Raw genomic sequence first — 16,023 nt, 5'->3', positions numbered from 1 at the left:
AAGTGCTCCCTCGGTGCCGTATCCCCTGCTCCCACAGCCATCGCAGCGCTGTTTGTGGAATGACCATAAGATTGCACTGTCTTGGGCCAAATAATGGATTTTTCAGCACAAACACTGATGCGGAGCTAGCAGTGTCTTGGGAGCGGCATGCCAGCACGGACCTACAGAGCCAGAGGGAGAGATGGGGTTTCGTCAGACAACAGACAGGCTGAGGGTTGTGAACTCTGGTGGGTGATGGAGGGAAGACACTCTGTGCTAGCAAGGGGTCCTTGCTCTGCTTGCCTCCTGCTCTCCTGTTTGAGATGGGATTGCATGATGCAGCTTGCATGGAGGGAATGGGATTTCAGACCTTGAAGTCCTGAGATTCTGTTCCTGATGTGAATCTTGGGCATCCGAGAGCATAATTTAAAACAAAACAAGAAGTGAATCTTCCCATGCTGCTTCTGCCAGGCTGTGGGGCTCAGGGGCTGCATTGCAGCCAGTTCCAGTGTCCTGTTGACTAGACCCATTTTGCATCAGGGCATCCTCACTTTGCTGAGACCAGACAGTGAGATAACCTCAGCACTTCTGGTTGAGAGTGATTTCATTTCCTGTGCCCACCAATGGGGTTTGTTGGTGTTTCTTGGTTTTTTTTTGCTTCCTAGTGCCTGCAGTATTTCCTGAAATGTAATCCCTGCTTATACTCCAGGAGCCTGAGCTGTTACCCCACTTACACCACCGTAGCTCCCCCTTGGTCAAATGGGGAAGTGCTGGGCTGGATCCTCTGGGGCTTTTCCTTCTCTCCCAGCAGGGCTGGACATCTCCTGCTCCTCTGGCAGAGGGGCCCCCTCCCTGGAGCATAGCTATCTCTTTTGAGTTACAGGATTTGAGCACTAGGAGGTGGTTGTGTGATCCGCCCATTGCCCACAAGTGGAGAAAAGCTGAGGGCTGGGAAGAGCCTTTCTTCTTCTCAGCCAAAGCTCTCAAGCTCTGCTCGATGGTGTCTTGTGAAATTAAGCCCTTTCTAAAGGCCTATGGGTTGCTTAACAATCTCCACTTGCAGGAACTCTGCAGACAGGCTCGGGAGCGCAGGCTCGTACCTGGAAGCAGGTGGCCTTGGGTTCGCATTGTGTGCAGATAGGGGTCTCTCCCCATGCCTGGGTTCTGCACGCTGAGGTAGCCCAGGAGGCTGGGGAGCTGCCCTGTGCTGCTGGGATGGGGGAGAGCTGCTCCTCTGAAGCAGCTTTTGATCTGTGTTCATAGCAGCTTTCCAGAGGCAGCGGGGCTGGAGCATGTGGTCCCATGCATGAGGCTCTAGGCAGGGCAGCCAACATCTCACGAGGCCAACAGCAGAGGAGCCTGTTCTCACAGTTGCCTAAAAATAAGGAGCTCCTTGCAAACTTAGGCTTGTACTAGGGAATGGAAAGGTGGCCCTGTGTCAGAGGAGGGGTCGGGCCCCTGTTTTCAGCTCTGCGGATGTGCCTGAAACCTTTAGGCGAAATCCTGATTTCTCGTCATTCGCTGCAATGGTGGTGATTTCTCCCAGAGGCAGTGGTAGAGATAAATGATGCATTCATTTCTGTGCTATATTTGGACATCAGATTCTATAAATAGACTCGATTATCAATACAGTTTGTCAAGTGCCTTCTGAGCGGCTCAGAAGCAGCTTCATGAATGTCTCTGGACAATGTACAGACCCGACTCCCTAGTGCAGCGTGAGCTTGATCCTTGTGGTGCAAAGGGGTTTATGAGAACTGTCTCTGCTGAAGCCTGTATGAACCATTAATGCTTGGAAAAATGGGGCGTATGTGCTTCTGAATACAAAACTGTTTGGGTGACCCCTGTAACTTAGGACTCCTGTGCTGGGAAAACTGAAAACAGAGCAAAGTCAGGTGCTCAGAAAGGCATTCCCACTTGCTTGAAAAAGCAATTTTCTCAGTGGGTTTTTCCTGCTGTCCCTGCTGTTACTGATGCTCTTCCCTTCTCTCCTCAGGTGTGGCATCGAAGAAGGCAGCCGTCACCGAGGTGAGATTTGTAAAGCTGGCCTTGAAATCTCTTATTGAGAAATGAGAGCACAGAGCTCTAGCAGAAATCTCTTCCTGACTTTTTTTGAGCAAAGCATCTTGGCTTGTATCAGAAACGGCGTGACCAGCAGGTCCAGGGAGGTTCTTCTCCCTCTGTACTCGGCGCTGGTGAGACCGCTCCTCGAATCCTGGGGTCAGTTCTGGGCCCCTCCCCACAAGAAGGATGTTGAGGCTCTGGAGCGAGTCCAGAGAAGAGCAACGAAGCTGGTGAGGGGACTGGAGAACAGGCCTTATGAGGAGCGGCTGAGAGAGCTGGGAGTGTTTAGCCTGGAGAAGAGGAGGCTGAGGGGAGACCTCATTGCTCTCTACAACTACCTGAAAGGAGGTTGTAGAGAGGAGGGTGCTGGCCTCTTCTCCCAAGTGACGGGGGACAGGACAAGAGGGAATGGCCTCAAGCTCTGCCAGGGGAGGTTTAGGCTGGACATTAGGAAAAAATTCTTCACGGAAAGTGTCATTGGGCACTGCAGAGGCTGCCCAGGGAGGTGATTGATTCACCTTCCCTGGAGGTGTTTAAGGCACGGGTGGACGAGGTGCTGAGGGACATGGTTTAGTGTTTGATAGGAATGGTTGGACTCGATGATCCAGTGGGTCTCTTCCAACCTGGTTATTCTATGATTCTATGATTCAAAGCTGGATTTCAGAATACATTGAAAAGTACTGAAAATCTGCTATCTGTTATTAGGGAGAAAGAAAATCAGTGGCAGGTCCCTGGAGTCCCTGGGTGGCATCACAGTTACAGAGGGGATGTGAAGGGATTATGTGCACCACATGGCCAGTTCTAGTGGCATGATGCATATCTGTATGTGGCTGAGGGCACCTCTTCCTTGCCAGAACCTGAAGGTGATAAATGGAGAATCCATGTGCTGGGTGTCACCAGGGCGCTGTGTTTGGTCTCACCCTCTCCTGGGAACGAGTCCAGGTGGCAGCAATTTGTGAAGACAAAATGGGAACATTTCAAGGGATTGGTCTTCTCTCACACATAATCCAGGTCGCAGGTTGCTGAATCACTGTTACCTTCTGGAGCAAAACTCCTCACAGTTGGCAGCAGGGAACCCGGTAGGAGGATCTGTGCCTGAAAGCTGTTCCTGCAGCCCATGCTTTTGGTGTAGGGCACTGTGTTCAAATGATGTTTGTTTGATCATATTTTCTGACATAGCCCTTGACACTGCTGGCCTGGGATGAGCAGCGTTTTTATACATGAGGAGTAGAATCCTTGCATCAGACTCCCAGGAATGTGAGTAGGAAGCTTAACTTCTGTGGAAGTTGATTGCTTTGTTCAATGCACAAATAGCATCATTTTCTTTTGCCCTGGAAGCATGGTCATAGGTAGAGGAAGAGATTGTGGAAGACTGCTGTTGCTGCACTTCATCTGATGGCAGCCACTTAATCAATACCTGTGTCTGTTAATCGTTTTGAGAGGATGATGTGGAGCCACGTGGCGAGGCACGACTGTACAGCTTGAGCTTGCGTGTAATAGGATCCAGCTTGTCGGCTGGAAGCTGCAAGGGAAGGATAAGCTGAGCTGCTAATCATGGCTGTGTGGAGAAGGAGGGCTCGGCTGCAAGCCTGGCCATGCTGAGTGTTTAGAATGGAGTGAGAAATAAGATTTTTGAAGGAGAAATCAAACTGCCCCTTAGAACCAGGAGTACAAGCACTTTGACCAGAAATAGCTGCAAGCTCCTGATTAAAAGCTGAAGCACAAAGAACTTCTGTAGTCAGAGCAGCATTGTACGTTGTCTGCTGCAGACATCAGTTCTGAGAGATGAGTCTGTGCAGCACTCGAGAGAGACAGTGATAAAATGCTGTCACTTGGGAAGTGACCTTGGCTCTCTGCACGCTGCTTAAAGGAACATCCAAAGCCTGGCTGTTCTCTGCTGTAACAACACCCCAAATGCCGCTGTTGGCTTGTTCCACGAGCTGGTTTCCACACTCCGCTGGGCTAGCGGGAGAGCTGGGGAGAAGGTGAGGTGTTAACCTAGGGTGGAGTATGGAGGCCTTGCACTTGAGCTGTGTTGAACTCCACAAAACACAGTTGTATTGGCTTGTTCAAGGGTGCAGCCATGAGTCTCTCCTTCCTGGATTAGCAAGAAGAGACCCAGGCAGGCTCAGAGGAAGAAGAGGAGGAAGTGGGGTGAGAGTGAGTTTGTTCTCACTCTGAAATGCTGGCAGTCCCATAGCATTCCTATAAACTTTTTGTGAAAACTTAGGAAGAGCTGTTATTGCCATTCACCCAGGGTGAGCTTGTTCTTTGAATTGTAAACAAATGGTCTTGCTTAAATGGATTATCTCCACCTGAGCGCAGAAGTGGGGCTGTGCTGTCCCTGTTCCCTGTCCCTTGTTTCTCCAGTTAAGTGCAAGGTACCAATGTTGACACTTGAAGACATGGGGTTTTTAAGAATAAACTTCTCTCTCTGTTTGATTTAATACAGCACTATTTTAAATCAATGAGGAACCACAGTCAAGCAACTCCTGTGAGGTTGTGACAGCCAGGGGGCAAGCAGATCTTTCCTGAATGCAGCATCTTCGAGGGCTCTGCCCAGTTGATGCTGAGGGTGACACATGAAGAGTTTGGATATTCACAGAATCACTAGGTTGGAAAAGACCCACAGGATCATTGAGTCCAACCATTCCCATCAATCACTAAACCATGCCCCTCAGCACCTCATCCACCCGTCCTTTAAACACCTCCAGGGAAGGTGACTCAACCACCTCCCTGGGCAGCCTGTTCCAGTGCCCAGTGACCCTTTCCATGAAAAACATTTTCCTGATGTCAAGCCTGAACCTTCCCTGGCAGAGCTTGAGGCCATTCCCTCTCATCCTGTCACCTGTCACTTGGGAGAAGAGCCCAGCACCCTCCTCTGTAAAACCTCCTTTCAGGTAGCTATAGAGAGCAATAAGGTCTCCCCTTAGCCTTCTCTAGGCTAAACAACCCCAGCTTTCTCAGCCGCTTCTCCTAAGACTTGTTCTCTAGCCTTCGAACTCTTCTTGTCTGGAGGGATGGGTGTATAATCCAGTCAGCCTTAGTCAAAGCTTTCAGGTGTCTGTTAAACTGATTGCACTCTGCAGGTATTCTCCAGTGGTGGGAAGCAACCCCTCTGTCCACTACAGCTGTGAGAGCAGGGTGGTTTCTGCGCTGCTCTGCCTGTTCTTGTCGGCTGGGTCAGCTGCAGCTCTGGGCTTTAGCTGTGCTCTGTCGTTGCAGGGACCATCGCTTCCAGGACAGCCTGGCCAAGGAAAGAAGATCGGCCATCGTGGCGTCGATGCTTCTGGTGAAACCACCTACAAAAAGGTCTGGGTTTTCGGAGTGGGGGCTGGCAGCTGTGGGTGGGTGTCGGGCTGAGAGGCTGGGGCCTGAGGTCAGCAGCAGCACAGCCAAGCTCTCCTGGCTCGCTTTGTTTGTAGCTGCCAATCTGATTTAGATTTTATGCAGCACCCTTGTACTGTATAATCTTGCAAATGGCAAACCTTCTGGAAGCCTTAATCCATCTCCCCCGCAGGGGGCTGAACTTGTTTAGCAGCACATGGTGCCTGAGGTGACCCTACAGAAGCCATAGACACAACTGTGTTGTAATATAGGCGATGCTACCGTGATAATCTGCTGGGAAGTGCTTGCTGACAGCTCCTTTCTTTCTGCCAGACCACCTCATCCACTCTGAAGGGGGCCATCCAGCTTGGGATTGGATATACGGTTGGCAATCTGAGCTCCAAGCCAGAGAGAGATGTCCTGATGCAGGACTTCTACGTGGTGGAGAGCATTTTTTTCCCAAGGTAAAGGAGACAGGGAAAACAGAACAAATGGTTGAGTTATTCCTTTTCCTTTCACTGATTTTTCAAGAGAGCTTATATCTGTCTTTAGATCAGAGTTAGATGCCCTGAATGTTTTAAATATCCATCTATTCCATCCAAACATCACAGTGGGAAGCATTAGATTCTGCAGTATGCTGGCTTGCAAGGAAGTGCAGTGTAAGATGCAGTACTGTGAGCTTGAGTTTGTGAGCCCTTCTGCATGCCTCTCTTTCAACCTGTCCATATTGAATTTCTTCCACAAAATTATACCATGAAAGATGAAAGAAACTCATTCTGGTAGCTCTTTAACTCTGTGAATAAACAAAGCTCATCAAAGTTCTGTTCTTCTGTGTAAATACATTCAGCTTGGCAAGTTGTTGTTCATTGTGCTCTTTGGAAATAGATTTTGGCAGTTAATTTAAAACCTGTTTTGCTGTTCTTCTGCTACAAAAGGAAGATATTTTTGTTTTTGTTGTTGTTCCTAACATATCTTTTTGCAAGGCTCAGTTCATCTAAGTATACAGTAGCCTTGATGTGATTGTACGTATCTGCTGAAGGGTCGTACTGAGGCCCTGCTGATGTCACGTCTGTTCTATGCAGTGAAGGCAGTAATCTCACCCCTGCTCACCACTACGCTGACTTCAGGTTCAAGACCTATGCACCAGTGGCTTTTCGGTATTTCCGAGAACTCTTTGGGATTCGTCCAGATGATTACTTGGTACGGATATATTTTTGGATTTCTCTGTCTCTCCTTTATCGAGATAGGCCAGAATAACACTGGGCAATTGACCCTAAATCAAGGCTGTCAACAATTCTTGTTGAAAAGGGACAGAAAAGAATTGAGGAATGGAGATGATCCAATGGCTGGAGCACTTCCCCTACAAGGACAGGCTGAGAGAGCTGGGGTTGTTCAGCCTGGAGAAGAGAAGGTTCTGGGGAGACCTTAGAGCAGGTTCCAGTACAGAAAGGGGCCCCAGGAAAGCTGAGGAGGAGCTCTTGATCAGGGAAGGCAGGGACAGGATGAAGGGGAATGATTTGAAGCTGAAAGTAGTGAAATTGAGATGAGACGTTAGGGAGAAATGTTTTGCTTTGAGGGTGGGGAGGCCCTGGCCCAGGTTGCCCAGAGCAGTGGTGGCTGCCCCATCCCTGGAGGTGTTCAAGGCCAGGCTGGATGGGGCTTTGAGGAACCTGATCCAATGGGAGGTGTCCCTGCCCGTGGTGATGGGGTGGAACTGGATGGGCTTTGAGGTCCCTTCCAACCCAAATTATTCCATGATTCTATGAACCATTCTGATCCCAGCAAGGAGTGGGAACAGGCTGTGGATTTAGGGTGTCTGTTCAGTTTTGGAGGGAATTTAGTGACAACCACAGCACAACCAGCACCACTCAGTCCAAGACTTTGTTTGCTAAGAGGTAGCTGCCTGCTTCCACTGGAGGGAAAGGAACTGATCTGCATACAGCATGTGCTGTGTAAGCTGTGCTATGGGGTTCCCTCTCCGTTGCTTGTGACAATAACTTACTGTGTTTACAAGCGAAAGGAGCTGTGTTCTGCTGGGTGCAATCCTGTAATGTCCCCTGGGGCTAAGAGGACAAAGATCAGAATTCTTCCTTGTATACTCACTCAAGAACTGTGTGAGTGTAGTTATTTTAATCATCTTACAAAGACAGAATAAAACACAAGTTGTTCTTGTGCTCGGAAAGCTCCTCAGAGCTGGAAAGGCTGGTTTTTAAATACCCAATAGTACAGGCTGTTGGGGCTTGGAGTACACTGGGGCTGAATTTTTTCCCTTGCACGTGTGTGACGTCCTGCTCTTTATGAAAGTAGAACTTGCTGAACTGGGGAAGGGGACACATCCAAATGGGCACATGCCCTCCACCTTTAGAGCCCTATTCTTTCACTGTAGATAGGCGTCCTGCTGCAATTCCTCCTGTGAGCAGGAACCTGTCTGAGCCATTGCAGTGTTTGGCAGTGTCTGTGGTCCCTGTCTGGGCCATCTGAGGTGATGCTGCCTGATTTGATGAGTGGTTCATAACTTGGGTGAGGCAAAAAGCCTGCCTCAGTTGCAAAGGTTACAGCTCTGATTTGTTGCTTCTGCTTCCCCGATTCTCTCTTGCCTGCCACAACAGCAAATGCCTTTAATTATGCATGGAATAATTAACTTGATCAAGTCTTGGATCATTAATCTGTACAGTGCTGAAAGCTGTTTTCAGCACGTAATGATGTGCATTCGATTTATTGCTCTGATTATCCCTCACCGACCCTACCTCCCCCTCCCCACCTTACGTCTCACTGGGGCAACTCTGATGTGGTGCTGCCCTGAGCCCACTCACCCATGCGGTTGTCCTGGGGTAGGTTCCTCACTGCAAAGGGCATGTGCATACTCATTCTTTCTTTGTTCCCTGCTGCTAGGCACGTCCTCATCTAGGGGCCTGCTTTTGCACGCTGATGTCTGGAAATGTCCTCCCAGCTCAGTCCTCATGCAGGGGCTCGTGCTGTGCTTGCGCAGCGCTGATCCCATTCTTCTTTATTGGACAGTTGGGGTAACACTTCTCATGTTCCTAGCAGGGTGCGGTGGTGAGATGTGGCTGTAAAAACCCTCTGTAAGGGGGAGCATGAGGCCAGAGGTGGGTCTGAGAACAGCCAGGGCAATGCATTCCCTCTAGTGCAGTGATGGGTGGTACCCTGAGCAGACTGTCCTGTCCCTTAAATCCCATCTTCCAGTCTGCACTCACAGTAATGTGCTGAAAGAAGCCTAAATGTGATACATGCAGAGTGGGAAAAGATGTCATTATGAAGCTTGGATGTTGCTGAAAGCAGATTATTAGCTTGATTCTGAGCAGCTGGGGTGCTCTGAACTGTAATTTCAGCCTCTAATTGTAAATTGTCCATGAGCTTTCCTGCTTAGACCCAACCCATAATGCAGATAGTTCTGACTTAAGCTTTGCAACCCCTTCATCTTTCAGGGAGACAACAAGCTGGGGAAGGTCCTCAGAGGCGTGGAACTCGATGTGCATTGAGTAATAATCTTTTTTTTTCTTTTCCTCCCTAGTATTCATTGTGTAACGAACCTCTGATAGAGCTGTCAAACCCTGGTGCCAGTGGCTCTCTCTTCTATGTCACCAGCGACGATGAATTCATCATAAAAACTGTGATGCACAAGGAGGCTGAATTCCTACAGAAGCTCCTTCCTGGCTACTACATGGTGCGTTATCGCCCAGTGTCTTAGACCCAAACAGAGTTTGTCCTGGCAGCTTTTATGTCCAGAGCTTTGCTTAGGGCGTGTCCTCCGCGTGGGTTTCTTCTGGCCTGCCCATATTGTACAGACAAACCTAACTGTGTCACAAAGCTAATCCCAGAGCCCCCATCCTGCCAGTTATGTGCCAGCTCTGTGGGTAAACTTGAGGCAGATAATTGTGCCATGGCTTGTAGGCATGTTCTGGCCTGAAAATGGTTTCCCAGTGTGTGTTTCTGGATGTTGTTTTTCCAGCAATAGTTTGTTCTCTCAGGACTGTGCATCTGCCTGGCCTGGCTTTGAGGCTGGCTGTTGATTGCAATAATTCAACCACCTTGGGTTTGTGGGGAAACGGCTGCTGTCCCTGGGTATCTCCTGCATCTGTGGTTTAACAGAGTTACTCTGAAGGCAGTTGCTGGTTATCCTGTCTCCCACTGGCTGCAGTACCAAGCTACAGACTCCTGTGGTGTCAGCCAGTTCTGCACATCCAGTCTGCTGCAGGTAGTTGGTGCTTAAATCTCATAGAATCATAGAATCATAGAATAACCAGGTTGGAAGAGACCCACCGGATCATAGAGTCCAACCATTCCTATCAAACACTAAACCATGCCACTTAGCACCTCGTCCACCTGTGCCTTAAACACCTCCAGGGAAGGTGACTCAACCACCACCCTGGGCAGCCTCTGCCAGTGCCCAATGACCCTTTCTGTGAAAAATTTTTTCCTAATGTCCAGCCTAAATCTCCCCTGGTGGAGCTTGAGGCCATTCCCTCTCATCCTGTCCTCCGTCACTTGGGAGAAGAGCCCAGCACCCTCCTCTCTACAACCTCCTTTCAGGTAGTTGTAGAGAGCAATGAGGTCTCCCCTCAGCCTCCTGTTCTCCAGGCTAGCAAGGAGATATCAAACCCAGAAGGTGTCATGTGGTGCAAGGTGTAAACCGTATCATCATAGAATGATGGGAGGAATCTTTTCACCAGGCTGGACAATCCCAATTCTCTCAGCCCGTCTTCCGATGCTGTTGCTTGTATCCCAGGAGCCATCTCCCTGCATAACAGTGGGGAAGGGTCCAGCTCTATAGATGAGGGCACTGAAATTCTGTTAGAGCCGGCCAGGGATCTGTATTTCCTGGAGACGCCAAGGAGAAGGTGGTGGCAAACAACGTTAATGCTGCCCCATCCATGTGCCTGTTGTGGTGGATTGGACTCATGTGATCAAGCACTGTTTTCAGGAAAATAATTGTTCAATATTTACTAGGGAAAATTTGCGAAAGAAGGACAGGGTGTGGGGTGTTTGTACATAACTGAAAGCCAGCATTCTTGGATAGGAGGAGCTTTCTTGGAAAGTGTTACCTGTTGCTTAATGTAAGGAGTAAATCAGGTAGAGGGGGCAAATGGATGTGGAGTTGCACTGTTGTCCTGGATTCTGCAGTTGTCCTGGCTTAGCAATCAGTGCAGTGAATCAAACACAGCTTAGCTGTCTGGGGCAGTTATGTGTGACCTGTTGTAGCATTCTTGTGTTTGTGGGTTACTGTGGTGCTGACATGTGGCCTCTGCTGTTCTCGGGAAACCCACCCAGTGTAAAAGAAAGACATTGAGGGGCTGGAGCGCGTCTGGAGAAGGGGAAAAAAGCTGGGGGAGGAGATGGAGAGCAAGGGTTATGAGAGACAGCTGAGGGTACTGGGGTTGTTTAGTCTGGGGAAAAGGAGGCTGAGGGGAGACCTCATCACTGTCTACAGCTGCTTGAAAGGAGGTTTTGGTGAGGTGGGTGCTCATCTCTTCTCCCAAGTAACAAGTGATAGAAATGGCATCAAGTTGCGCCAGGGGAGGTTTAGAGTGCATATATAGCAAAAACTACTTCTCGAAAAGGGTTGTTCAGCACTTGCAGAGGCTGCCCAGGGAAGTGGTCAAGTCCCCATCCCTGGAGGGATTTAAAAGATGGGCGGATAATGTGTTCAGAGATCTGGTTTAGTAGTGGACGAGTATGGTTGGATTCTGTGATCTCAAAGGTCTTTTCCAAACAAATTATTTGATGATTCTGTGAAAGGAGTCTGTGGACAGGATGCAAAGTGGTTTCACCCTGAGTTACTTGGAAGCCTTCTTGTGTTCGGTCTCGTCTGCCTCTGTTCTTTTTATTCTGCACTGTGTTGAAGAGCACACTCAGAGAGGGCTCACCCATGTGCCCGGTGAGGTGACGAGGGGCATGAAATAATACAGCTGTGGTTCTGCTGTCTGTCAGAACCTGTCAGGGCTGAACTTTCTTTCCTATTGTGCAGGGTTGTTGTTTCCTTCCCAAATTTTCCCAAAGCTGAACAAGCAAATCACGCCTGTCATGTTGTTCCTAATAATATCGCTGCCTAAAAAAAGGACATGACAGTAGAGCAGGGTATCCATGCTCGTAGGCCAACTAGGTTTTGTACAGCTTCTCTGGAAAAGGAAGGGTTTTTTTTTCAAAACCCCCACATCCCTGGTTTATTCTGGGCCATAGAACAGCTCTTGATTTCTGACACTTTTGAAGAGATGAAGAGAGGTGTTATTTTTAAACTTGAAGTTCCCACTTATTGTGTTTGTTTCTCTTCCAGTTTGGTTTCCCATTTTAGCTGCTGTTGATGGGGAAAGCGGGGAATTTCCGGACTTGGTTGTTTGCCCAGGGTGTGCTGTACATCCCATTCCCTGTATTCAAGGCATAGTGGTGTTTTCAAGTCCTCAAGCCACTGGAATGCAAGGGTTGGTCAAACGTGTCAAGTGCACTCTCATGTAAAGTTCAGAAACTCTTGGTGAAGTAACTCTGGTCCGACTACTCCAAAATCTATTGACATGTGTTGTGTTGAACACAGCAAGATTCTTGTGCTGAAGTGACCATTCCCTGTGCTTTTTTTCCAACTCTACTGCAGAACCTGAACCAGAACCCACGGACACTGCTGCCCAAGTTTTATGGACTGTACTGTGTGCAATCTGGGGGCAAAAACATCCGCGTAGTCGTGATGAACAACATTCTGCCTCGCGTGGTGAAAATGCACCTGAAATTTGACCTGAAAGGCTCAACCTACAAACGCCGGGCATCTAAGAAGGAGAAAGAGAAATCCAGCCCTACGTACAAGGATCTAGACTTTATACAGGACATGCCCGAGGGCCTGATGCTGGATGCAGACACTTTCAGTGCACTGGTGAAAACGTTGCAACGAGACTGTCTGGTAAGGAGGAGGGAGCTGAAGGAGGGGTTTAATGAAGATCTGGGGCTCTTAAACATGAGGAAGAGCAAGTGATTGAGAACCTTGCTCATCTGCTAACCCCAAAGCAGTATAAATCCATCCTTTTGCTGTTTTCCTTGAAAGCAAAGCAGTAGAGTTGGATCTCATGGCAGCCTCTGAGGACTAAGGCTGCTTTCCTTTGCCTGGTACAGCAAGTTGTGGCAGCCTGCTCGCCTTGTAGCTGGGCTCTTGGCACTGAACATGTTTTTGGTGTATGGTGTGCGTGGATACTTGGTACATCAGTGGTATTTGCAAGCCTTCAGCTGCTTGGGTTGATTGTAGAATGGGCAAACTATGTGATCCAGTCCAGAGATGACTGTTGGTTGAGAAACATTCAAGCTCCGGCAAAGGAATTGTTAGGGAGAATGTGGGTGGGCTGTATTTGAGCTGATGGCCTGATATTTTGTCTTTGTTCTTCAACTCATTACTAACCTGTAGGTGCTGGAAAGTTTTAAAATCATGGACTACAGCCTCCTGCTTGGGGTTCATAACATAGACCAGCAGGAAAGGGAGCGGCAGTCCGAGGGAGCCCACAGCACATCGGATGAGAAGCGTCCTGTGGGGCAGAAGGCACTTTACTCTACGGCCATGGAATCCATCCAGGGTGGGGCTACCCGGGGAGAGTCCATAGACACAGATGACACGTAGGTGAAAACCTGGTTCTCTTGCGCTGCTGGGAGGGACAGGGGAGGAGGTTGGAGTAGTGAATTCCTAACTGAGGCCCTGCTGGAGCAAGCATCTCTCGTGGGGGTTATGGTACTGCTGCCAGCGTGGGGTGAAAGGGGGAAGCTAGGATGGGAAATGTTTCTGTAAGATTCCTGCCTCATAGCAGCCTCTTCTCAGGCCAGTCTGAAGGCTGTCAGCTCCTGTAATAGCCTCTAAACATCCACACATGCTCTGGGGAGGAGAAACTAGCTCAGTTCTAGCTCAGCATCCAGATACTGCAGTGGAAGTAGAGATCAGCCTGTCCCTAGGAACTTTGTTCTCCATCTTTGGAATCCCTGACTGTACCCTGAGGCCATCCCAGTGCAGTTAACAAAGAGCATTGTAGCCTAGTGCTGGAGTAACTGATGGAGCTGCGGGCTGGAGGTTGCTCCAAACTTGTGCTATGCTGTGCCTCATCAGTGGCTCTGGGGCTGCAGGTGACTCTTGCAGCTGTCGCTCTGGCTCTGGGGCCTGAGCTTGCTAACGAACGTGGAGTTTGCTGTTTGTTGCTGTCTGAAACCAGCTGCTCCAGTCCTGATGGTAAATGAGTCACAGTGGAGCCAGGACAACACTTTAGTGTTTCCATTCTTTCAAGTAGCACCGTTCTTTACAGTGCCCTGCCTGACACCTGCATGCTTTTGTTGTGTGCTGGTGCAAGTGGTTGCTACACCTATGGCAGGACTGAGTCAGTGTGGACGGGACTGTAAATGCCTTCCTTAAAGGTTTGCTGCCCTGAGAGGCAGACGCACACACTGACCTGATAAATAATCTGGTCCCCAGAATAAAATGTCCTGTAGCTTAGAAAAAACAATGTGGTGCTTTCTAGCCCCGGCAGAATTGTTGCTACGTGGTCCTGTCTGGGTAGCTGGCATTTGGCGATCTAGGCAAGCAGAATCCCGGGAACACCCTGGGCCAGCAGGTGACCGCGCATGGTTGCCCACCAGGTGATGCAGTAGGTTTTGTGTTGTGTCTCACCACCACATCACAGCCCTCTGCTCGGCACTGCTGCCGTTCCCCAGGCCTCGGGGTGTCAGACCTGCTCTTCAGGAGGCTGCACTCACTGAGCTTTTGTTTTACCTGCAGGATGGGAGGAATCCCTGCAGTGAATGGCAAAGGAGAGCGTCTCCTGCTACACGTGGGAATAATAGATATCCTTCAGTCATACAGGTGGGTAACTCTGCAGTCGTCTGTCCTTTCAGTGTGTTGAGGTGCCGATGGCATTTTGGCTTGTATCAGAAACAGCATGGCCAGCAGCACAAGGCGGGTGATTGTGCCCCTGTACTCAGCACTGGTGAAGCCGCACCTTTAATCCTGGATTCAGTTCTGCGCCCCTCACTACAAGAAGGGCAGTGAGGGCCTGGAGCAAGTCCAGAGGAGGGGAACAGAGGTGGAGAAGGGTCTGGAGAACAAGTCCTTTGAGGAGCAGCTGAGTGGAACTGGGGTTGTTTAGCCTGGAGAAGAGGAGGCTGAGGAGAGACCTCATCACTGTCTACAAGTGCCTGAAAGGAGGTTGTGATGAAGTGGGTGTTGTTCTCTTCCCTCAGGTAAAAAGTGATGGGACAAGATGGAATAACCTCCTCAAGTTGTACCAGGGGAGGTTTAGATTAGACAATAGGAAAAAATTCTTCACGAAAAGGGTTGTCAAGCACTGGAACAGGTGGAGTCCCCATCTCTGGAGGGGATGAGATGCTCAGGGATCTGATTTAGTAGTGGACAGGGGTGGTTGTACTAGATCTTACAGGTTTTTTCCAACCAAACAATTTTTTGATTCTATGGCATCTGTTTTAATACTGAATGAAAGCAGCAAGATTTTCTCCTGGAGTGTTTGATAACAAGTAAGAAGGCTGCCTAACGCTGTCTGGCAATGCATGCTGGGGGCTGTGGATTTTTATCCTGTCCTTGGTGATACAGAGCCATTTTTCTGAGATCTAATGAATTGCTCATAAAGAGGTTTCTCTGTGCCTAGGATGGGCAACGCATTTCCAGGGATGGAAGGTGATTGTCTGCTCCTCCTTCCCTGTGGGGTTCCCAGGGAGTCCTGGCCTGACTGCAGAGGCATCAGTATGGTCAGCCGACCTCTGTTGGCTGGGGGAAAGCTACCCTGTGACTGAAGGAGGGATCATTAGCAGCTCAGTGAGCAGTCCTGTGTGGTTTATGAAAGGTGGATTAGACATGCAGTACGTGCTTGAATCTCCCTTTCTTTTTCTTTCTGCTTCTTCCCTGGAATTAGGTTCATCAAGAAGCTCGAACATACCTGGAAGGCCCTTGTCCATGACGGGGTGAGTGCCTCTACAAAGGCAGGAATTGTCAAGGCCTTGACAAGATCACCTGCCTTGGCTTCATTTATGCTAGTTAGTGCTGATTACCTTGCTATTTATAGTGCTCGAACTGGCACATTGAAGCTGATGAAAGGAATAGTTCTTGCCTCTTGTGCCTCCACACCGATGCAGAGCCACTTATTCCCAGTCAGATTTCCGCTCTCACTCACCTCCTCGCATGCTTAGTGCCTACTACTGGATCTCCTTCCCTGTTGCATCTGTCATTTCCCTTCTTCCTGTGATACTAAGAGCTGTACGCACAGGCATTCGGGTATGTGTCGGAGCTCTGCATACGCTCTGCTTAGTGATTGACTCCATTTCCACTTCAGTAAGCGATCTGTTAATAAATCCCTTCCCTTGTTTCCCTGCTGCCTTTTCTCCTAAAGCAGTCAGGTGCGTGTTTGCGGAAGAGCAACCTTGATATGGAAATGAGTTTTCAGCATTGTGTATCCTAGCATCTCTTAAATAATACGGCAAAGGAGATGTGTCCAAGTCATAGTAGCTCAGTCGAACATCAGGAGACAGCTTCAGTTTTACTATTCTAAACAAAAAGTGCAGGTGTTTCTCCTCCTCTGCTCTGTTCTCGTGAGACCCCCCTGGAGTCCTGTGTCCAGTTCTGGAATCCTCAACATAAAAAGGATGTGGAACTGTTGAACGGGTCCAGAGGAGGCC

At 49.1% G+C, this 16,023-nt stretch overlaps 1 protein-coding gene across 9 annotated transcripts in view; it reads left to right on the top strand.

Moving 5' to 3' along the window:
- The window catches only part of PIP5K1C (phosphatidylinositol-4-phosphate 5-kinase type 1 gamma), a 53,596-nt gene that overhangs the window by 23,349 nt on the left and 14,224 nt on the right, over positions 1 to 16,023 (top strand). For all 9 annotated transcript variants that reach the window (XR_011339195.1, XM_069877905.1, XM_069877902.1 and 6 more), the window contains exons 2-10: positions 1,973 to 2,004; positions 5,266 to 5,352; positions 5,701 to 5,831; positions 6,450 to 6,567; positions 8,900 to 9,052; positions 11,972 to 12,271; positions 12,767 to 12,972; positions 14,117 to 14,200; positions 15,264 to 15,312. Coding sequence is in view for 8 of the 9 variants with exons in the window: in XM_069877905.1 (XP_069734006.1) it covers positions 1,973 to 2,004; positions 5,266 to 5,352; positions 5,701 to 5,831; positions 6,450 to 6,567; positions 8,900 to 9,052; positions 11,972 to 12,271; positions 12,767 to 12,972; positions 14,117 to 14,200; positions 15,264 to 15,312 (1,160 nt within the window). In the remaining variant the exon portion in view is untranslated. The remainder of the gene's footprint in view (positions 1 to 1,972; positions 2,005 to 5,265; positions 5,353 to 5,700; positions 5,832 to 6,449; positions 6,568 to 8,899; positions 9,053 to 11,971; positions 12,272 to 12,766; positions 12,973 to 14,116; positions 14,201 to 15,263; positions 15,313 to 16,023) is intronic.

The sequence above is a fragment of the Phaenicophaeus curvirostris genome, chromosome 28, assembly GCF_032191515.1.
Source record: "Phaenicophaeus curvirostris isolate KB17595 chromosome 28, BPBGC_Pcur_1.0, whole genome shotgun sequence".
Taxonomy (NCBI): Eukaryota; Metazoa; Chordata; class Aves; order Cuculiformes; family Cuculidae; genus Phaenicophaeus; species Phaenicophaeus curvirostris.
Note: the sequence above shows the minus strand (reverse complement) of the source record. Positions and strands in the feature narration are given on the sequence as shown.